Consider the following 23502-nt stretch of genomic DNA (forward strand, 5'->3'; position numbering starts at 1 on the left):
AGAAGAATATAAAAAGTACAGTGAATAAAGAAACCAAATGGCAGAGGGAAAGAAAAATATTACTAACAGCTACATTTACACTGGTTGTGCACTCTGGGTCCCTTGTTGGCTGTGTCTTGATTTTCTTTAGGCACTGGGGTCTGAGCTGGACTTTTTATGGTTTTAATATGCAGAATAAAGCTTTTTATTTCCCTTTCTAGATTTTCCTTAGAGAGTTGGGGATGGGTCAGAGGTCAAGAGTCATTAGGTTGTGACTTCTAGCTTAGAGACCATTATTTGTTATAAAAGTAGACCTGACCTGGGTTTTTTGTTTTCTTTACGAAGGTGGACCATATATTGTACACAGCTACAAAGAATTACATTCTCCTGCCCATTTATTCTATCTTATAAAACTTTCTTACAGTATTTACAGGCATATAATAAATACTGTTCTTACTGTGTTTTCTATATTCACATCTTTTGTTTTCAAAATGAAAATATTTTTCACTCAGATACCTCATGCTTGTTGTATAAAGTCAAATAGTGGTAAAGTTTCCCTGCTGTCTCATTCTGTCTTCCCTCACTCCGCAAAAAACCTCCACCAAATTTCCTAGCTCCTTGGTAATGGCCATGGCACAGACCTTCACTTACATTAATTCAAAGGCTTAAACGTAAAATGTTCATCAGTCTTCCAGATTTAAAATTTAGATTACAAACACTTCCTATTATATCACCTAAATCGGTATTGTATTTTAGAAATTAAAAGACTTGGTATAAATTAAGCAGTCTAAAAAAAAAAAAAAAGAAGACTGATGGTTTCTTTTAAATCTTTATGCACAGGCACGTGCCATACCTGTAAATGCTTCACTATGTTGACGACTTCTCTGGTAGAATAAGGATAATTAATAGTCCCCTGGTCAGCTAAACTCCTCAGTTCTCCAAAGGCAGCCACGAGCTTCTGAAGGATGGGCTCAGGCACATCTGGTCCATATTGCCTGAGCATTTCAAGCTCTGAATGGGGTTTGGGATTATCAATTGCATGGCAGCTAAAGATATCACCTGTAAGAAAAAAAAAGATTCACATTTAGTATGCAAGTAATCCATTATAATGCCATAGGAGATACAGGATGGTCGTTTAAAGAGACCTTGGTTGTTCATCAAAGCACTTCTATTTTTAAATATGTAAAACTGCACAGAAAGCCCGTCCAATGATAGAATGGTACAGAGAAGAAATGACTAGAACAAAAGAAAAGGAAACTGACAGATGTGTGATCTATTCTTCATAGCTTTCTGTTAAAAATTATATAATATTTAAATACAATTTCACTGGGAGATGCTCAAATATAAAAGCCAAAAATAGAGAGGCCTGTGTCTCTGCCAATCCCACTTCTTTCCCCCACAGGCACCCAATATTAACAGTTCAGTATTTGTTCTTCCATAACTGCATTAGTCTTTTTAAAAATACATGGGACGCCTGGGTGGCGCAGTCGGTTAAGCATCAGACTCTTGATCTCACCTCAGGTCATGACCTCACAGTTCATGAGTTCCAGTCCCACATCCTGCTCTGCACTAATGGTGTGGAGACTGCTTGGGATTCTGTCTCCCATTCTCTCTGCCCCTCCCCCTCTTGTGCGCACGCATGTGTGCATGTCTTCTCCTTCTCTCTCTCAAAATAAATAAATTAATTAAAAAATACACACAAACACAATTTTGGTGATTTATTCATTTTCTATTAATTGGAAAATACTCTTCATACAGTTCTGGAATTTTTAATTTTAACACATGTTGAACATTTTCAGAAATGACATACATCTGTCTCATATGCATGTTTCTTTATGTATACCAAGATGGGGGAATTAGTATCACTGCTCTATACACAATTTATATCTTGCGCAGATTGCTAGAATTTACACAAAAGATTTCAACCATAATTTAGGCAACTGAGATTATACTAGTACCATATAATCTATGCTCAAGAGAGATGGGTTTCTCATATTAAAAGTTCATGTAATTCTACTGATGCACAAACCAAGAGATTGGGGGCCGAAGGAAGTTAAAGTAAATAGCTTTGCATTATTTAATATGATCATTTTATGTTTTTTAAGTTTATTTATTTATTTATTTTGAGAGAGAGTGTACACACATACATGTAAGTCAGGGAGGTGCAGAGAGAGAGGGAGAGGGAGAATTCCAAGCAGGTTCCATACTGTCAGTGCAGAGCTGACACAGGGCTTGATCCCATGAATCATGACATCATGACTTAGGCTGAAATTAAGCCACCCAGGTTCCCCACCCAGGTGCTTAACTGATTAAGCCACCCAGGTTCCCCACCCAGGTGCTTAACTGATTAAGCCACCCAGGTTCCCCAATATGTTCATTTTAGAAAGAACCTTCTAGTTCTCAAAAATCATTCAAATCATAATTTATCATTATTACATATTTATAAAAGTAACTGAATAAAACACAAGCCATGATAACTTCAAACTTGTAGCTCATAGACTAAACCTGTTCAAACAAACACAAAGTATATTTTTTTGCTGAAGATCAAATGTAACATGAATGTAAAATGATAATTAACCACTCATTCATTCATTCATTCATCAAGTAATTATTATTTTTTCATCAAGTAATTATTAAGTATCTTCCATGAGCCAAGTACTACTCTAGGTATTTTATATACATCAGTGATCAAAAACACAAAAGTTCCTGTCCTCATGAAGTTTATGTTCTGGCAATGAACAGGAAGTATAAATATTAGAAACCATTTGTTTCAGAGAAGAAAAAAGTCATACTATAGGATATCAGAAATGGTAATGATGGTGGAGGTGAGTCAGGTAGTCCTTGTGGAGAAGGTAACATCTGAGCAAATGCAGCTATTGGTGGGGAAAGAGCACTTCAGGCAGAGGGTACAGCTAAAGTGAAGACCCTAAGGCAAGCATACTTCATATGTTCAAGGAAGACACAGGAGAACAGAATGGCTGAAAAAGAATGAGTGATGGGAAGAGCATCATAGAATAGAACCGACATGAAGTCATGGAGATAAGAGGATGTGGGAGACATATTGAATGCTCTTCTGTATAAATTCTACACAGGTACAAGCATATTCATATATACATATCCCTCTTGCCTTTTGGTTTTTTAACTAATTCAAATGGTAGACTACTCTTCTGACTTATTATTTCACTTAATATATTTTAAAGATTTTTTTTTTTTTTGATCAGCATAGGTAAACTTACCCCATTCTTTTTTTAACTGCTGCATAGCACCTTAGTGTGTGGACAGCACAGAGTTTCTTTATCCAGTCCCATTTGGATGGACATTTGGGTTGTTTCCATTGTTTTGCTACCATAAACAATGCCATATTGCCTATCTTTGTATTTCAATCATTGCATGGGTGAATTCTCTTGAAAAAATTCACTGATACAGAATTGCTAGATCAAAAATCCTACTGAGCCTGCTCCATGTTGAGTATGAAAATTACTGGTATCTAGAATCACCTACTTGCCATAGAGAAGTGAATTCCTTCTTAAAGGCTCTTGTTGATGGAAGTCTGTCTCAGGGCCTCTCTGATCCGTGTTAATCAGTCTCCTCAGAGCTGGTCTCAAACTCTTTCGTACTTACGGGGATGTGACAAAAACCAAACACTGAAAATCATTTCTGATTTTGTGTTTTATTCTAAGAGACCCCAAGCAACAAACATAGTATAACTGTTTGAGCAAACAGGCTCTGGAATCAGACACTTAGATATAAAGCCCAATTCTCATATTCATTGTGTAAGTGACTCCAGAAAAGGTGACTCTCTGAATATCTGATATTCTCCTTCTCTAAAAAGGAGATAACACATACTCTCACAAGGTGTTTGCGATGATGACACAGCACATGGTAGCATTCAGTGACAGCCACCTCATACTGTTACTAAGACAATATTATTATTGTTATTGCTATTGTTTTTGTTATTGTTATCATTATTTTACCTAAAGTGCCGAAGAAATCATTGCCTAAGAAAGGAAATCCAGGTCTGTTGGCCAGAACAATCATTCTAAACTCAGGATGAATCACAATAACGTTCTCTCTTCCATTGACATTAGCAGAATCTGAAAAACATAATTTCTCCTTAGTCTTTATTGATATTTAATAATTCTTAAGAATTTCGTTACAGCATTTAAAATAATATAAGTAGTCAATTTAAAAAAACCCTAAAAATCTGGTTGTGTCAATTTGGTTATGGGGAAAAAAAAAACTTCCTTGAGAAAGTTTGCTTAAGAACAGAACACTGATTACGCATATACTGAATTTTACAGGAACTTATATTTTTATGTAAATTCAATGTAAATCTAAAAAGCAAACTTGCCCAAATATTATCTTACAGTATTTAAACTTGGCTTGAGATACATTATTCCTTAAAAAAAAAAAAAAAAAAAGAGGTAAGAATCTATAACGAAGGATAATCCAAAGGATAACCAAAAGATAATCCAAACATCCTTCTATTTTCATCAAATCAGTAGCTGCATCACTTTGCTAACAGCCTGCCATCACACAGCTAGGAAGTGATTCCTGGTTTAGACTATGTGCCCTGAAACTTAACACAGAATAAAGGTCTTGAACACCTAGTCAGCTCATTTGTGCAATGTTGATTTATTTCCAATTAAAGGATTCTATCTTAGTTCTTAAAATACAGTTTCTTTTTTTTTTAATTTTTTTTTTAACATTTATTTATTTTTGAGACAGAGAGAGACAGAGCATGAACGGGGAAGGGTCAGAGAGAGAGGGAGACACAGAATCTGAAACAGGCTCCAGGCTCTCAGCAGTCAGCACAGAGCCCGACGCGGGGCTTGAACTCACAGACTGCGAGATCATGACCTGAGCCGAAGTCGGACGCTTAACCCACTGAGCCACCCAGGCGCCCCTAAAATACATAGTTTCAAGTTGACTGAAGCTTTCTTTGTCTTAAGGAAACTGAATATGATATTCTCCTGGCTGATGTACATTTCAGATAGAACTGCTAGTCTGGACAATAATTTCAGATGGTAAAAACTTTATTGTGATTATTTTAAGAAGAAACACTTGTCATCTGGGTTTATTTAAATTCCAGCTTTTAAAATGAATAGTTATGTAGCACCTGCAGTTTTATTTGAGATGAGCCTGTACGAACCTACACTTCTACTTTTTAATATAATCTTTCAAATATGCCATATATTCATGTACTAAATACAATCAACAATCTTAATGTTTGATCTCCATTAATTTAGCAGTGGTAAATAAAACAGTATGTGTCACAGGCAAAATTTAATTAGTTAGTTAATTAAAATGAAAATGACAATAAAAAATAAAAACTTAAAAAGGAAAGAAAATGGAAAACATAGCCTGAGAAGTGATGCTTTATGAAACCATGTTCAGAAGAGCTTCAGGGGCTCTTGTGTTTAAAATGTTGTCTACAATTAAATTTGAGTTTAAAAATTAGGACGACTCTTTTTCTTCTAGACTATTCTCCAAAAACGTATTGGATAATGTAAAGGGTTACCAAGAGATAATTACTCTTTAACTACAATTTTCAGCAATTCTTTCTTGTTATCCATTTACTGTTTTCAAAATGCATCTATGAAAGTCAGGCAGAATTTTTTTTTTTTTTTCAACGTTTATTTATTTTTGGGACAGAGAGAGAGAGCATGAACGGGGGAGGGGCAGAGAGAGAGGGAGACACAGAATCGGAAACAGGCTCCAGGCTCTGAGCCATCAGCCCAGAGCCTGATGCGGGGCTCGAACTCACGGACCGCGAGATCGTGACCTGGCTGAAGTTGGACGCTTAACCGACTGCGCCACCCAGGCGCCCCTGAATTTTTTTTTTTAATGTTTATTTCTGATACCGAGAGAGACAGAGCATGAGTGGGGGAGGGGCAGAGAGAGAGGGAGACACAGAATCTGAAGTAGGCTCCAGGCTCCCAGCTGTCAGCACAGACCCCAACGCGGGGCTCAAACTCACAAACCGTGAGATCATGACCTGAGCTGAAGTGGGTCGCTCAACAGACTGAACCACCCAGGCACTCCAAAAGTCAGGCAGAATTCTAATCCTGAAAGTCTGAATGATCTAGGAGTTCATATTCAAGCTGTCTAACTCAAATGCTCATTTCTCCCACAAATTCACTGTGAAGTTGAAATATTAGAATATCTTTATTAGTGCTGAGTTTCCTAGGCTCAGAAATAGCCATCTTGAAATGCTAACATCTAAGAAAAACCCCTCTGGTGATGCACCTGCACATTTTTAATGGGGTTTTCTTTACATCCTCACTTTGCATACTGAAGGTTTTAGTTATTAGTCTCAATTTGTTTGATTACCCTGCTATCAGCTATATATATTTTCAGTGACTAGTTATAGATGTTCATCACACAAAAAAGTTAAATTAGAAACTAGAAAAGGAACACCTGGGTGGCTCAGTCAGTTAAGCGTCTGACTCCGGCTTAGGTCATGATCTCACAGTGTGAGTTCAAGCCCTGCATCGGGCTCTGTGCTGACAGCTCAGAGCCTGGAGCCTGCTTCAGATTCTGTGTCTCCCTCTCTCTCTCTGCCCCTCCCCCACTTGTGCTCGGTCTCTCTCTCTCTCTCTCTCTAAAATAAATAAGATGTAAAAAAAAATTAAAAAATTTAGAAACTAGAAAATATTCTGACGTTACATTGGACAGTTTTTCTTTGTAGGTTAAACAGACTGATGAGATTCATCGATCTACATTTTTGCTAACAAGAAAAAATTCAATCAATCAATCAATCAATCAATAAATAAAAGGAAGAAGGTAGTCCAAAACAGAGGATAACTTCTTCCCGTGGTAGGAGTGTGTGTGTGTGTGTGTGTACACATATTCACATGTATGTATGACAAATATATATATATATAATAAAATGCCTGGCAATTTTTCTAATTATAATGAGTAATAATAACATTAATTTTAACATTATAAGCAATAGAACATGCTAGAGCTTTTTAAAAAATTCAGATAATGATGAAGGAAATTAAATTACACACAAATCATGGACAAACGAGTATAATAAAGATGATATGTTAGGGGTGCCTGGGTGGCTCAGTCACGTAAGTGCCCGACTTCAGCTCAGGTCATGATCTCATGGTTCGTGGATTTGAGCCCCATGTCAGGCTCTGTGCTGACAGCTCAGAGCCTGGATCCTGCTTCAGATTGTGTCTCCCTCTCTCTCTCTCTGCCCCTCCCCTGCTCACGCTGTATCTCTCAAAAATGAACAAACGTTAAAAAACATTAAAAAAATTATATCTTAGTATTCTCAGAGTAGAAAAATATAAAGCTGATTTGACCTAAAACTACTATGAAAATTTTCACAGATGCTCTCTGACTATAAAAATGTGAGACAAAGATTGATTCAGATGTATTGATTTTTAAAAATGACTGTCAATGCAGACAACTTTAGTTATATGGAACTTATGTTTGTTACTTGTAGAAAAATGGCCAGCTAAGTGTGTGATTTGATACCAAAGATGTGAAATTTGCATATATTGAAAGCTTTTTTATACTCACTTGCAACAATGCGTCTTCCATCTGCTAGAATCATTTCTCCATTTTCTACTAGAGTTTTTAAAATACAGGTGACATTTGTTGGGGCTTTGTCTGCCTCATCTACCACCAGAACATGACCCAACTTTACTGCTTTAACCTTTAAAGACAGAACATTTATCATAAACAAAAAAATAAAAGCAAATGTCTTTAAAATTTTTTCACTCATTGCTTTGGATTTATACTAGTAGCTAGTTTTACTTAAGTTATGGATACACTATCACAAAAAAAAATGTGTAGCAGAGCTGGAAACAAAATTTATAGATCACCTCTAAAAGCTTCACATAGTTACTAAATTGTTAACTCTGCAGTAATCAATTTATTCCCCTTTGGCAACATAATTATTCCTATGTTGGTGATGTCCACATTTCACACCCCAGAGTAGGGGAGATTTAAAACAAGCGAAACAAATACAGAAACTAGAGTTCCCTGGAGGTTAAGAAGACTGAGACATCACAATCAAGAGTGGATATCAGAACACTGCATTTGTTATGGCTCTAAAGGAGTGGGGGATTTCAATAGATCAGAATGGATGGTCAAGAGGTGGGTATTCAATATAAAGGGAATCACTGGTCAAACTCAAGAAATCCTGAGGCACATTGAGGGAAGAGGGAATATGAGTAGTCTATCTTGGCTGAAGCAGAGGTTAAATGTAAGAAAGAAAAAAGAAAACAGGGTCTGAAAGAGTAGATCAGGTCTCTGTTAATTTGTCACCAGAGTGACAAATATGCACTTTATCTCATTAAGTAATCAATTCGTAAAGATTTATGAGTTCAGGCATGATAGGAATGGAGGCTGGAACTACACTTTAGGATGTTTAATCCTGCAGCGATATGCAGAGTAGACTAAAAGGGGATTGCCATAATAATCTGGTAAAAAAGTAGTTTGAGGGACCTGGTTTTAAGGGAAGAGGCATGGAAAAGTGGAAATAAAAAGTATTAAATTGATCTGAAGAGTTTTCTTCTTTTAAGTTTTTAAAATTTATTTTGAGAGAGAGAGAGAGTGCACATGGGGGCACAAGTGGCAGAGGGGGAGAGAGAAAGAGAGGGAGAGAGAGAATCCCAAGCAGGCTCACAGAGCCTGATGTGGGGCTCGATCTAATGAATCGTGAGATCATGACCTTCAGTGAGATCAAGAGTCGGATGCTTAACCCATTGAGCCAACCTGGCACCTTGATCTGAAGTTTTTTGGACATATAATCTATAGTCTTGGCAACTGATTACATGGGAAGTAAGGAAAGGAAAAATAAGAAAGAATCCTAGGTCTTAGGTGTCTGAATAAGTGGTGACATTATGAAGAGAAAGGTAAAAATAAAAGCTAGGAAAAACTCTTAAAAACATTTTAAGACGGGGGCACCTGGGTGGTTCAGTTGGTTACACATCTAGCTCCTGATTTCAGTTCAGGTCATGATCTCATGGGTCATGAGTCTGAACCCCGCACTGGGCTCCAGGCTGACAGTGCAGAGCCTGCTTGGGATTCTCTCTCTCTCTCTCTCTCTCTCTCTCTCTCTCTCACTCTGCACCCCCCCCCCGCTTTCTCCCTCTCTCTCTCAAAATAAATAAGTAAACTTAAAAAAAGAAAACATTTTAAGAGAGTAGATGGGGGAAATACTCAATGAATTTAAATGTAAACCCAAAGCTTATTTTTTTAATGAACCATATAATAAATTTTCCTCATTACATAGTTTTGACAAATAATTTTACAGATTGAGAAACAGATGATTGCCTCTACCACAAATATTCATATTCTAAAAAAACTGATAAGGGTTCTTCTGTTTAATTTTAGGGTAAAAATGAACTGAATTAAAAAAGAGGGAGAAAACATACGGCTTTCAAACACTAATCCAACCCCAGCCTTCACATCTCTGTTCAGGGAAAGTCAGACCCAACCTGGGAGAATTCAGGAGTGAGATTCTAAAGACTTCAATCACTTCAAAAAGCTCTGGACCAGAGAGGTTCTTATGTTGGCATATTTGTGCCATTACCACAAAGGGGCTATCTACACAGAGGGACAGGCCTGGCAGGCCAGGATTATTTTGGGTCTTATGTAAGAAGTTGAGGGATGGGTCTTTCCAGCTACCCAAAACACTGGGCTAATATTTTATTCATTAAAATCATTTAAAAAAATTCTAGAAGCATTATCTAATTTTAAACACTACACATTTGAAAACAGCAAAGTTTTTTTTCCTTAATTCTGGAATGATAAAGAAACCATTAGAGGATTTCTATCATTCCCTAAATCACCTGAAAGAGAAAAGAACAGAATAAGAAAACATTTTATTTTCTCAATGATTTGTATTTAAATATCTACTCCCTAAATGACATATGAATGAGTGTTTTCCAGTTAAGACTGAAATTCATTGAAATCTATGGGATATTTACAAATCCTCTCAAAGGCTGAAATACAACTATCATTCAGAAAAATAGAGTTGAGAATATTCATATAGTTGGATTACTAACCAAAGGTGAGTCTTCGTATACAATCAGTCCATCTTTAACAGAAGGCTGAAGAGTAAGGGTTTGTACTGTGGTGTCCCTGAAGTTAAACCGAAACATTTTATAGTTAGTAAGAAAATAAACAGACATGAATAAAAATATAGCACAGGAGGACTTTTTAAATTTTTATTCACCACCCACTTTTCTCAAAATGAATAATAACAAATGAAATTCCATTTAGCAACAGTATTTTGTGGATGTAAATATGAGTTACAGGGTTTGGAAATCAATCCAGGTTGACAGATTATCCAGGTCCTTTACTTCTCCTTTCCTTTCTAGTAATTTCCTTTGTGACCATTTCACTCCTCAAAATCACCTCCTGAGGGTGAGGAGGAGAAATTAAAAACATATGTATTTGCATTAGAGAAATAATATTTATATTATTTGAAAGGAATTTTGATGGTGACTTTGGTGATGACTGGCATCCTGATGTGACCAATTAAGGCAAGTGTATGAATTCCACATTCTGGCCCAATTCTGCCCACAGCATGTGCAAAAGCCAGACTGTCTTACCTCCCTCCAGCAACCACAGGCTTTTGAACATTTCTGCTAGGATTAAGACAATCCATTCCATTTTCTTAAATCTATTTGCTAGAGTGTGCCAGACCTTCCTTTAGATCAGAATATTCAAATTATTAATAGTGAGCTCTCTTGATGTTATATATGTTCTCACATGATGAGATAGGAAATTCGTATCATCTATGAATTACTTTTGCCAAAAATGTGTATATAAGCTGCAGGTGATAGGTAGGTCCACACACATTTAAGGGGATCAATTCTATATCTTCATCCTCTACATATATGCTGTCTTTAAAATAAAAAATTCTACGGCCATCTTGATCATATCACATAGAGAACTAAATTACTTTTAAAATGTGAGTAGCACTTTTCTTTTTTTTTTTTTTTTTAATTTTTTTTTTTCAACGTTTATTTATTTTTGGGACAGAGAGAGACAGAGCATGAACGGGGAGGGGCAGAGAGAGAGGGAGACACAGAATCGGAAACAGGCTCCAGGCTCTGAGCCATCAGCCCAGAGCCTGACGCGGGGCTCGAACTCACGGACCGCGAGATCGTGACCTGGCTGAAGTCGGACGCTTAACCGACTGCGCCACCCAGGCGCCCCAGAGTAGCACTTTTCTTTATAAGAATTGAAGGTTGCCTTTTCAAATTTCTTTATCACTTATCAAGTAATATGTGGAGTTATATCTGTGTTCTTTTGAGTACCTACTATGTGTGAGGCCATACTTGGAATGTGAACTTCAGACCTTAGTGTTATAATATGCTTCTGAAACTTCTCCCCAAATGCTAACATTTATCACCATCTATTAAAATTAAATGTGTATTTATTTAAAAAAACTGATAAATACTAAATGACAAACCAAGCAAACTTAAGATATCTTTCAAGTAAGTTTTTGCTTTAGCAAAACAAATTTAATCAAAATAAGTGAATTGCTTTGACAGGCAGCTGTGGGGTAGTAGAAAGAAGACATTGGAGTCAGACCAATCAGGATTCAAATTCTAGTTCTTATCACTTATTAGCCACCTGATCTTGGGTAAGTAATACAATCCACCCAGGAGGATCGATGACAGAACACTTGGAAAGTACCTAGCACAGCATATGGCAGATATAAAGAGTGTAACTACACATCAGCCTTACCAGTTTGTTATCATTATTTCTGCTGTTATGACGGAAAGTTCTTGCCTGTCTAACCTCTACCTGATCTTCAGGTCTTGAGTGTAGACGGTGCTTCTTGGAAAGCCCCACCATGACCCTTTCTAAAAAGACCAGGTTAGGTGACCCTGTTGCATGTTCCCTTTGAGCCCTGGATCTCCTCTATTTCAACCCTTAACACACTATATTCTAATTACTTATCATAATATCTTTCTACATAGACTGTAAGATTTAAGAAGGTAGACCATATCTATCTGTCCCTCATCCAGTTCCCTGCATCTAATGGATATCTGGCACATAGAATGCATTTAATACATATTCGCTGAATAAATGAATGCATGAGTAAAATGACAAAAACGCTAAAAGTTAAAAGTTAACACTGTGGCTTATAACACAACATATAGTATGTGGATTTCCAAATTTATTGGACCAGGGACCCTTTTTTTTTTTTTTAAACAGAGAATCTGGAACTATAGAATCCACTTCAGTAAATGTTGGGTTAGATTAAGGCTGACTCTACTAGATATAAGAAATCTTTTTTATTAATTTATAAGTGTTTATTAGAAAGTACAGTCATATTGAGAAGTACACTTGCAGTTGACTAGTCAAGGGAGTATGGAAGACCTTGTTTACATCCATCATGGACTCCAACTGAGTTGAATTTAGACTTATTGTAGTGAGTAACTCCTCCATCAGTGTCCTCACATACCAGGGCTTGAACAGGTATGTTGGCAATACAATTATTGACATTTATAATTTCTAGACTACCTAACTTATCTGCACCTAGCTTGAAAGGCTTTTCCCTCTAATTTGACTAAACGGCAAGTGGCTTCTTGAGTTAATTCCCTGGAGTCTGGTCTATTGCTCTTCCTGACCTCTATTCCAAGCTCCCACCCCAATGATTCTGGCTCTCATGGGTCTGATACCTGCCTTATTATCTACTGCTTCCTATAGCCCAAGCACTAACACTTTACAAAGAATCGGATACCACTTTTAATGTTGGCTAAAATTCAAATTCAGATGTGTTTGAAATAAAGCCTTGAGGATGTTAAGAAAAGTGAAAACAAAACATACGGTGACAATTTATTGGTGCTTATCCACTTTTAGTATGAACACAATGTTTCTTATGCAGTGTAATGATATCTAGTCATATGTCCATTTTCTCTATTCCTGGGTCTTACAAGTTTTCTATAGGACATACTTTATGCTATCTTCTGCTAAAAAATTAATTTTTAGAGTTTTAAGCAAACAAGAACACAGTTTAACTAATTTCCCTTAAATTCGTTGTTAATATTCTAGCAATACAGAAGGGGGGTTGGGTGAGGAAGAGAAACAGTGTGTTCACACAGATTTTTATAGCTATATAATGAATTTCTCACTTCATTTGTCACATATTTAATGGGCAACAACATGACACCTTCAAGCACCAAAATGGAAAAAGGAACTCTTGTATCATTGTCAGTGGGAAGGAAATTCAAGCTGAATTCCAATTTTAAAAAGGCAAATGAAATTGTTCTATAACACTTGAATTCTGATAAGATACAACTTGCCAAATTAGATTTATCAAAAGACTTTTGTGCTAGAATTAAAAACCAAAGGTTTGAGGGAACATGCACAAATCAGATGATTTCTAAAAAGGATTACAAATGAGAATAAACACAAATGGAAATCATGGCTTTCAGTGGAGTAGTCTGTGAGAAAGAGGAATTTATAGAAAAAGGTGGTTTTGTTCTGTTCTTTTTATTGATCTTTCATCATATACATCAAAGGAAAAGCAGAGGTTAGTAAAATGTGTAAAATGATATGCTATTAAAAAATGGATTGGCTTATATGTCAGTTAAGTTTCACTGGTGATGTAAGAGTGGCAAATAACCTACTATCTTTGCATAGTACGTAATACAATAAGAGAAAGCTTGTTTTTCAAGGTATCTTACAATATCATAAGTTTCAACTTAGTGAAGTGATAAGGTAACCATTATTGTCACAAGCAGCATATGAATTGACTCTTAAAGCCAATATAATGATTATTTTTCTGAAAAGTTGATTAAAATAATTGCTCTGTGTTTAGGAGTATCTTGGATCAAAAGATAATAGTTCTCCACACAAATAGGCAATAACCCTAAGAGAGTATTTTATTTGCTACAATTTCAATTCTATTACAATTTGTTCCTCTCAAGAACATCTCTGAAATATAAGCTTATAAAAGTTTAAATAGAATTAGTAATTTCAACAATAGAGAAGAGAAGGGAATTTAAAACACATCTAAATCACATTTTCTTAGCCTACGGCTTAATTTAAAAAATGGTTTTCAGTACATAACTATTATCTGTAATGCTTGAATTAATTAGAATGTTTAGCTAATCGCTGACATAAATGTTCTCACTTCTCACTATCTTGCAAACTAAAGTTTTCTATCAATTAAAGCCTGTGTAGATAAAGGGGCTACTCAAAGAAATATGGTGCTAAACTCTACTCTTTTTTTAATTCTGTGATTAAAAAAAAATTTTTTTAATGTTTATTTATTTTTGAGAGAGAGACAGAGCATGAGCAGGGTAGGGGTGCAGAGAGAGAGGGAGACACAGAATCTGACGTAGGCTCCAGGCTGTGAGCTGCCAGCACAGTGCCCAATGCGGGGCTCAAACCCACTATTTGTGAGATCATGACCTGAGCCTAAGTCAGATGCTTAATTGACTGAGTCACCTTAGAGTCCCCTTAATCCTGTAATTTTAAAGTTTTTTTTAAATAGAGTTATTAATGTCTTGAGAGTAATTTAAAATCATTCTACATGCAATAAAAATAATTAAGTTGTATAAAGACTAGGTTTTTGTCAAAATAAGGAAAGAAAATTGGCCTCTGGAGAGCAAGCACAATCTGTTCTTGAAATGTTGCTTGTAAAGGTACATTAAGCTAATATCTGCTAATTTACTGAAGAGCAAATGATCTCAAAATAGTGATGTTTATTTTAAAAATGATATTTTAGTAAGCTGTGTTTAAACTGGCTTATGGTTAGCTTTCTTTTAGAAAAGCAATAGTAGTTAAACATAAGAGTGAAAGAAGAAAGACGACATATAAGAGTTTCAAATAGCTAACAAAAATTATCTCTAACTTTATGGTTCATTAAATAAAATTGGCTGTAGGAATAGACTAGTCATTAATAGAAGTCAAACATGGGAAAGGAAAGCTGGACCATGGCACAGAGGAGACACTTAACAAATATTTGCCAAATATTTCTAAATGAGGGAAGGTCCTGAAAATAGAAGTAAATAGTAATTTCTGCCAATAAGAGATAAGCATAACATTACCCATTGAGAAGTAACGCTGCTGAATGATATTGCCAAGTGGAAAAGAGTTCATGGCATCATCAAGAATATCATTTCCAAAGGTTTATTTTAACTATCAATGAAATGAAGGTAAGGGACACTGATAATTTTCAAAAATAAAACAGAGTGCTACTTAGACATAGCTGAGGCAAACAAACGTTAAGTTGTAAACAATGTGTACAAGCGGTCTGGGCTCCCTCTTGAATAGCAACACACCGTTTCTTACTCTTGCCTGTAAAAGGCAAATGTATTTCCGCCATGTTGGAAGAGAAACTTCTCAAGGACGTCAAACAGAAAGGGCCACTAATATAAGCAGTGTTACCATACAATACAAAAAAAGGAAGACACAAATTAACTGTGATTATTGCAGTGTTTGTTAAAAACCACCACTGGCCTGGGGCGCCTGGGTGGCGCAGTCGGTTAAGCGTCCGACTTGAGCCAGGTCAAGATCTCGCGGTCCGTGAGTTCGAGCCCCGCGTCGGGCTCTGGGCTGATGGCTCAGAGCCTGGAGCCTGTTTCCGATTCTGTGTCTCCCTCTCTCTCTGCCCCTCCCCCGTTCATGCTCTGTCTCTCTCTGTCCCAAAAATAAATAAAAACGTTGAAAAAAAAAATTAAAAAAAAAAAAAAAAAACCACCACTGGCCTAACTCTGAGTCCAGATTTAGACGTTGGTCAATCACTTCACCTCTTGAAGCTCAAGATTACTCGTGTCTAAAGAGGGAATTAAAAGAGAATAAATGAGGGAGCAGAGTAGAGTAAAAAGCAAGGAAGATAAAGTGGAGACAGAAAGAATATTATTGTTATATGTGCTTTGAATGCTTTGAGGGAAAAGTCTTTTTAATAAGATAAGCAAAATATTATTTCTGCCAAAGTGACTGAAAAGACTCCAGCTCTTAAAATAGCTGTTTTGGAGGACAAATAGTTTATTTAGCAGTCAATCACTCATCACTAATGTGTCCAGATGCAAAAAATCCTAACAAACCATAAAAGAAAGGAAGACATTAGGGGGATAATATTTATGGAAGGAAGTCTACTGTGATGCAACACTGTTCTCTTCAGGGGTAGCTTCTTACTGGGAACAACAGGTAGAAAATAGCCACAGCAAAGTAGTCATCTGATGGAAGCTAAACATTTCAAAATATGCTTAGTTTTCAAAATCTACTTCCCTCCCCTAGGAGATACAGTGCATCTCCTAGCACTGTATTAACACTTATTTAAAAAGAAACTCCTCTGATATTCAAAGCCATGCTGATAATCAAATCTCTTAACAAAATCTGAAAGATGTGAGTTGTCTAATCTTTAAAAATAAATCTACTAAAATGATATATTTAAAAACTGGATCTTTTGTCTTTCCTCTGAAAGCTAGGTTTCTGGCTTGGTAAATTTTAGGAACTCAAGATGACCTAATTTCTTTGTGGGAACTTCATTTCCTCTTTTCCAGCCCCCAAAAGAAAAACAGTATGCAGGTCCTTTATTACCCTTTGCTCCTAACATTAAACAATGCATTTTCTAATCAGTTCTAAAAAAGGAATAGAAGAACAAAAATGCAGATTAAATGCAAAACTAATGAGTGGGCAAAGATGTACACACAGATGAAACCAGAGCGTGAGGCTGGGGAACACTGTGTCCACTGAGTAAAGCTTTACCAGAAAATACAGTAATGAGTAGTTTATAGTTTTTAAAAGTCTCATTAATTGGGTCACAACAGAAAAGCATGAGAGAGTCAAAAATTAATGTGAATATCTTTTCATATCAGGATATTATGTACTCTTTTATTCAATAAATTTGTATTCAGCATTTATTCGTGGGCATTGCTTTGGATGCTGAAGTATCTGTGAACAAAATAGGTAGAAATTTCTTCCCCTGATGAGCTTAAACTCATAATATACTTAAGCGAACCTAACTCACCATACTAATAATGTACCATCTTTGGTACAGTATGAACTAGATCTTGCATGAGATTAAATATCGAAAGATATTTTACCAGAGGCAATTCAAAGAGAGAGAGAGAGAGAGAGAGAGAGAGAGAGAGAGAGCACGCGCAGGAGGGGCAGAGGGAGAGAAGGAGAATCTTAAGCAGGCTCCACACTCAGTGTGAAACCCAAAGTGGGGCTGGATCTCAGGACCCTGAGATCATGACCTGAGCTGAAATCAAGAATCGGACACCTCACCAACTGACCCACCCAGGCACCCCTGAAATACCTATTTTTGATCACTAAGACAAATGAGAAATAGCCTGCTGCTAAGGAAATCCATCAGAAGACTTAAGTCCACCAGCTCTCCGTGAGACCGGCTTAGCACGTCTCTCAAGGTTAACAACCCTAAATACATTTTCCATGTAATACTTATTGCCTAAAACTCACTATGTAAGTTGCATTTTACATATATCATAATATTATTTGGTATATTATAATCATGAATTATTTTTATCCTCATTTCTGACTGTTCATCAACTTGAAAAAACTCACAATGCTCAGTGTTAAATTTATCACACTTCAACTACTCAAGTCAAATAGAAAATAGTATGTAAATAAGCATTATATTTGGAGAACTTTTCAAGGAAATCCATGTTTAAGTTTTCTGTAATGTACCTATTTTATTAAGTTTTTATGATAGATTTTCTTAAAGGAAGACACTACTGAATCATAAGAAAAATGAAATATATAACATTCAGAAGCAAAAGTTAAAGAGTTCATTCATTTCAGTCACAGCCATTTTCCAGTATCATTTTAATGGCAGAGAAGGAACAAACACCTCCAAGGACTTAGAGGTCAGGGGACTGGAGCAGAGCTCTAAACTCCTCCTCCTCCTCTCCTCTTCCTCCTCCTCCTCCTCCTCCTCCTCCTCCTCCTCCTCCTCTTCTTCTTCTTCTTCTTCTTCTTCTTCTTCTTCTTCTTCTTCTTTTTTTTTGCGATCTTATGTTTTATCTTAAAATTTGCTGGGGATTTTGAAAGCTATTCCAAAACATACCTAGGTATTTCAATACCAAAATGTTTCAGTCACCAGTAGGAAGACAGCAACAAGGAGCTGAGCCAACACCTGCAGGAAACAGGGTTGAGCTGAAGACAGTGGACACTGCAGAGAAAGTTCTGCCCCTGGCCACTTTTGCTCTTCTGGTATCTATCATATTTCTTGAATCCAAATTCAAATAAATGAACGATAACTTGTTTCTCACTTCTATCCTTCCACTTGAACTAACTGCTCGAAAGGACTTTATACTTAAGAAACTTTTTAGTTGTTCCTATGACTGTCCTTCACTGTGAGGACAAGGCATACCATCTATACACAAAGGGATATCACCTATATATCTAGTGCCTGTCACCACACCTCATACCTTCTAGGCACGCAATCAATGTTCACTCAAAGAATGAATGAGGCAAGAGTGTGTTAAACAAATATTACATATTTCCAATGTATAAGGCAGACTTTTAGGTATGACGATTATAAAAGATCAGAGATTCTGTTTTCAGGAAGCACACATGACAGAAAGATAGATGTAAAACAAATATAATCCATGTCAGAGGGTGATAAGGGCAATAACAGAAATTAAATCAAAGTTCAGTGAGAACACAGAGGAGAAGGCAATTAATTCTGAGTAAAGAGAACAGAGTGTTGATGATTCAATATGATTTTAACTGATAGGTATGGGTAGAAAATGCTTCCAGACAGAGAAACAGACAAACATGTAGAAGGTCAAGATACAAGAGAAATTTGAGGGAACAAGAGTATATCTAGAATATAGTTGCACAGAAGGCAGTCGAGCTGGCCAGGTGAGGTGAGCCAGAGTGCACAGTTTTCTTAAATATCATGCTCAAGAGGCTGATTTTCATTTCATGGAAATGAAGAGCCAATCACCTGTTCATTTCCGAGAGAGGACTCTCTAAGCAGATGTCTCAAAGATGGGTGGGAAGGAAGAGATATTGCATTTATTCATTTGTTTAACAAATGTTTATCAAACACCCACCATGTTCCAGACTTGTGCTGGAAGGAGGCAGTTCAAAGACCCATCCTTGCCCTCAGGGAGAGCTCACTGATCAGCCAGGGAGACAGAAGTGGGAACACGTAATTGTGATAAAGAATGACATGTACAATAGCGGAGACTGTTCTAGGTCAGTAGCTCTAAATATACTATCAATCAAAGTTTTTTCTGAGAAGATACACTGTAAATATATGAAAACAGTAACAAAAACTGAGCCAACTATGGAAAACAATATCTAAAAAATGCTCTTGGACTTTATTTGTTGATAATACAAACAACTTTCATTCTTATTAAAAATTAAAGGATGTTTTTGGGGGCGCCTGGTGGCTCAGTCGGTTGAGCGTCTGACTTCGGCTTAGGTCATGATCTCACAGTTCGTGAGTTTGAACCCCACGTCGGGCTCTGTGCTGACAGCTCAGAGCCTGGAGCCTGCATCGGATTCTGTGTCTCCCTCTCTCTCTGCCCCTTCCCCACTCATGCTCTGTCTCTGTCTCTCAAAAATGAATAAGCGTTGAAAAATAAAATAAAATAAAATAAAATAAAATAAAATAAAATAAAATAAAATAAAATAAAATAAAATAAAATAAAATAAAGGACATTTTTGGGAGAACAAAGTGGTTGATATACTTTATTATTATATGTGTGATTAAAAGGTCTAATCCTAAGTTCAGTTTATTTCAATGCCTGTTTTAATGGTTATTATAGCTGAAAATGAGCTCACAAAGATCTACAGATCCAAATAGAAATGCAGCATTCACTGCACCCCTATAGCACGACATATACTTTTCACTCATTTATCAAACATACAAAGGATTTTAGTACTATTAGGCTTGGGAATTTCCATCCTTCCTGAAGTCTATCAGTGGTTTGGCAAACAAATCAGTGCCACATTTTATATTTTGAACCAATGGGTTCAAACATCATTGAAAATCTTCATTTATAAGGCTTTTAATCATTTGAGGAAATTGTATTTCAAATTGTTTTAGCGCGTAGAAGAGACCTTTTAGGACTGTATGATCTATTTCTACATTTCAGCACTCTGACACCGAACGTGGGTTTTCCAGACCCGACAATCTCTTAAGTTTCTGCATACACCAGCTGGCTGTCTACAAGGTAATTCAATTCTGACACTAACTACACGGTGGAGCTAGCACAGATCCCAGTGGGTAAGGGCTCTGTTTCACAAGACTGTCCCCACTTCACTCACCAATTCCAAGTCTCAGGCCTCCCCTACTTTTGACAGACCAGCTCTGAGTCAGGGGTTTCCACGATCCCCTCCTTGGGATCCATAATTTGCTAGAACAGCTCACAGAATGCAGGAAGGCACTTTACGTACTACTCCTGATTTATTACAAAGGCTACAACTTAGGAACAGCCAAAAGGAAGAGATACAGAAGGCAAGTAATGGGGCGAGAGGGGCTGTGCATTGAGAGGACCAATGTCCTCTCTGGTCACAGCACCCTCCCAGTACTTCAGCATATTCGCTAACCCGGAAGCCCTGCAAACCCCACTGTTCGGGATTTTTACAGAGGTTCCATTAAATGGACACAATTGATTAAATCATTGGCCATTGGCGATTAACTTAATCTTCAGTACCCCTCCTTTCCTCTCCCCAGAGCTAGGGAGCAGGGCTGAAAGTTCCAACCCTCCAATCATATGGTTTCCTGAGGAAAACGGGGGGGGGGGGGGGGGGGGGAAGTCTGAAGCTATCCAGGGCCCCAAGAGTTACCTTATTTGCATAAAAAAAGAGTCTTCTCACTCCAGAGATTACAAGGGTTTTAGAACTGGGAAAGAAGATCAGTGTCATAACAGAAAGATACCCTTATTTCTCAGGAAATTACAGGGGTTTTAGAAGCTCTTGTGGCAGAAATGAGAATGAAGATGAAATATATTTTTCTTATTATATCACAATATCACAGGGTGATATGTATTATTTTCAGCAACAAAAAAGCCTAGCAACTGAAACACTTATAAACATCTGATTTTAAAATGCTCTCTCCAGAGATTTTTTAAATTTTTTTTTTTTCCAACGTTTATTCATTTTTGGGACAGAGAGAGACAGAGCATGAACGGGGTAGGGGCAGAGAGAGAGGGAGACACAGAATCGGAAACAGGCTCCAGGCTCTGAGCCATCAGCCCAGAGCCTGACGCGGGGCTCGAACTCACGGACCGCGAGATCGTGACCTGGCTGAAGTCGGACGCTTAACCGACTGCGCCACCCAGGCGCCCCTCCAGAGATTTTTTAAAGTAATTATTTTCTACTTTACTGTTAGAGCATGACCTTTACCTTGAAGGACCAAATTAAATATTTTTTTTTTTCATTTTTAAAATATTTGTTTACGAGGCATCTCTCTGACGTCGTTTAACACACATCAACAAACTGACCTCTTGACTTTGTAAGAGATGAATGTGTAGGTTTGGCAGATCTTTGAAATACTTTACAATAAAATTTTAAGTGAGACTGTGGTATAAAAGATTTTCATTGTTAGTTCCTATCTCATAACAAGATATTGAAATAATTCTGGCTTTAGTTTACATTTTTTAAATTTAAGTTTATTTATTTTTGAGAGAGAAACAGAGAGAGCGAATGGGGAAGGGACACAGAGCGAGGGAGAAAGAGAATCTCAAGCAGGCTCTGCACAGTCAGCACGGAGTCTGACATGGGGCTTGAACTCACAAACCTCAAGATCATGATCTGAGCTGAAACCAAGAGTGGATGCTTAACTGAATGAGCCACCAGAGTGCCCCATGGCTTTATTTTAAAAGTCTTGGTTTTAAATATGGTATCAAGCTGGTGCCATCCTGTAGGACTTCGTGTAAGTCCACTTTCAACTTCTCTGCAGCAATGTTTTGTTTTGAATCATTATGAAGAGAATATTATTCATGTGTGGTGTCCTCTGTAACCTTACTCCAGAGTCTTTTCTCTTTTCAATCAAATCAGATGCACCATCTGATGGTTTTACTTACATAATTTTCTGTCGGTTTCATTTCATTTATGCTTATATTGTTAATACTATTTTCAAACTGGAGTTCTTTTTCTTTTTTTTTTTTAAATTTTTTTTTTCAACGTTTATTTATTTTTGGGACAGAGAGAGACAGAGCATGAACGGGGGAGGGGCAGAGAGAGGGAGACACAGAATCGGAAACAGGCTCCAGGCTCCGAGCCATCAGCCCAGAGCCTGACGCGGGGCTCGAACTCATGGACCGTGAGATCGTGACCTGGCTGAAGTCGGCCGCTTAACCGACTGCGCCACCCAGGCGCCCCTGGAGTTCTTTTTCAAGAGTCTTTAAAACCACTGTCCATTATGCGAGGGCTAGCTTAGTTAAAAGTAGGTTAAGTAAGACTTTCCCAGGCAGAGTTGATGAGAAAGGCACTCCAGGCTATAAGAGCTGCACGTGATACTCGGAATCATAAGCAGTTCATTTGGCTTAAGCATAAGTATGTGGGAGAAAAAGGCTGGCAGTAAGACCAGTGAAGCAGATGAGGCTCAAACTAAGGAGTACAGACTGGATGCTGTTGGCAATAGGAGTCATTAGAGGGTTCTGAGCAGGACAATAAGTTATCAACTTCATTGGCTGGAACAACGGGAAACATAAGAAAGATAGACTGGAGGCTGAGTTCTTAGTCAGAGACTGCCACAATAATCTAAGCAAGAGAAGAGGAATGGAATTATGGCCCAGAGAAGGAGGGAAGGAGATACTATATCTATTAGAAGGATGGAATTGAAAGGACTTGTTTACAACTCTGGAGTGCAGGAAAATAAACGAATGTAATAGTCCAGGCATGGCCTGTGGCTGTGGGAAAGGAAAAGAGGAAGATATTTAGGAGACCTTAAAAAATGAAGACATGATTTCATAATGAATGACTGTCAAGGTGAAGAGTAGGGAAAGACAAAAGGTACACGGCTTACAGGCCAGGTGACTGGATACAGGGCTCTGTAAGCACAGAGAGGAAACATCTATTCTTTCCTTCACCAATTCCATAATTAACACTGCATTACTGACACCTGCCATGAACCAGGTCTAGAAAGGGGGCTGGAGAACATTGAAAAAGAAGAGTTGGTAAGAAGAGATGGATATTTTGGATTTGAAATGCCCCAGAGATACTTATGTGGATATTTGTAAAAGAAAAATGCAGATCTAAAGCTAAGAATAGAAGAAGGGGCAGAAGATGTGGCTCTCACCTATATATGGATAGAAGATGATACAGACTTACAGACAGGAGGTTTAATTTTAACTGGCTCCTTACCACATACCAGGCACTGTCCTAGTTACATGTGACATATATCATTTAATCTTTATAACTGTCTGATAAGCTTTGGGCTCAAAGAAGTTACCCAAACTCATGCTTTCCTTCAAAAATGTGAGGCTTCCATTTTATTTTAGACCAGTTGTATAACAAATGGTTTCTGATTTTTGACACAAGGCATTCCTAAAAACTGTATCTGGGGGCGCCTAGGTGGCGCAGTCGGTTAAGCGTCCGACT

General features: G+C 37.3%; 1 protein-coding gene across 2 annotated transcripts in view; it reads right to left on the reverse strand.

Moving 5' to 3' along the window:
• Window positions 1–23502, reverse strand: part of VWA8 (von Willebrand factor A domain containing 8) — a 364304-nt gene that overhangs the window by 143796 nt on the left and 197006 nt on the right. For both annotated transcript variants that reach the window (XM_086711392.1, XM_086711387.1), the window contains 4 exons: window positions 10011–10086; window positions 7516–7651; window positions 3954–4073; window positions 833–1038 (listed from right to left, as the gene is read on the reverse strand). In XM_086711392.1, coding sequence (XP_086567518.1) covers window positions 833–1038; window positions 3954–4073; window positions 7516–7651; window positions 10011–10086 — 538 coding nt within the window. The remainder of the gene's footprint in view (window positions 1–832; window positions 1039–3953; window positions 4074–7515; window positions 7652–10010; window positions 10087–23502) is intronic.

This window comes from Puma concolor, chromosome A1, assembly GCF_028749965.1.
Source record: "Puma concolor isolate L17-30 chromosome A1, mPumCon1.1.hap2, whole genome shotgun sequence".
Classification (NCBI taxonomy): domain Eukaryota; kingdom Metazoa; phylum Chordata; class Mammalia; order Carnivora; family Felidae; genus Puma; species Puma concolor.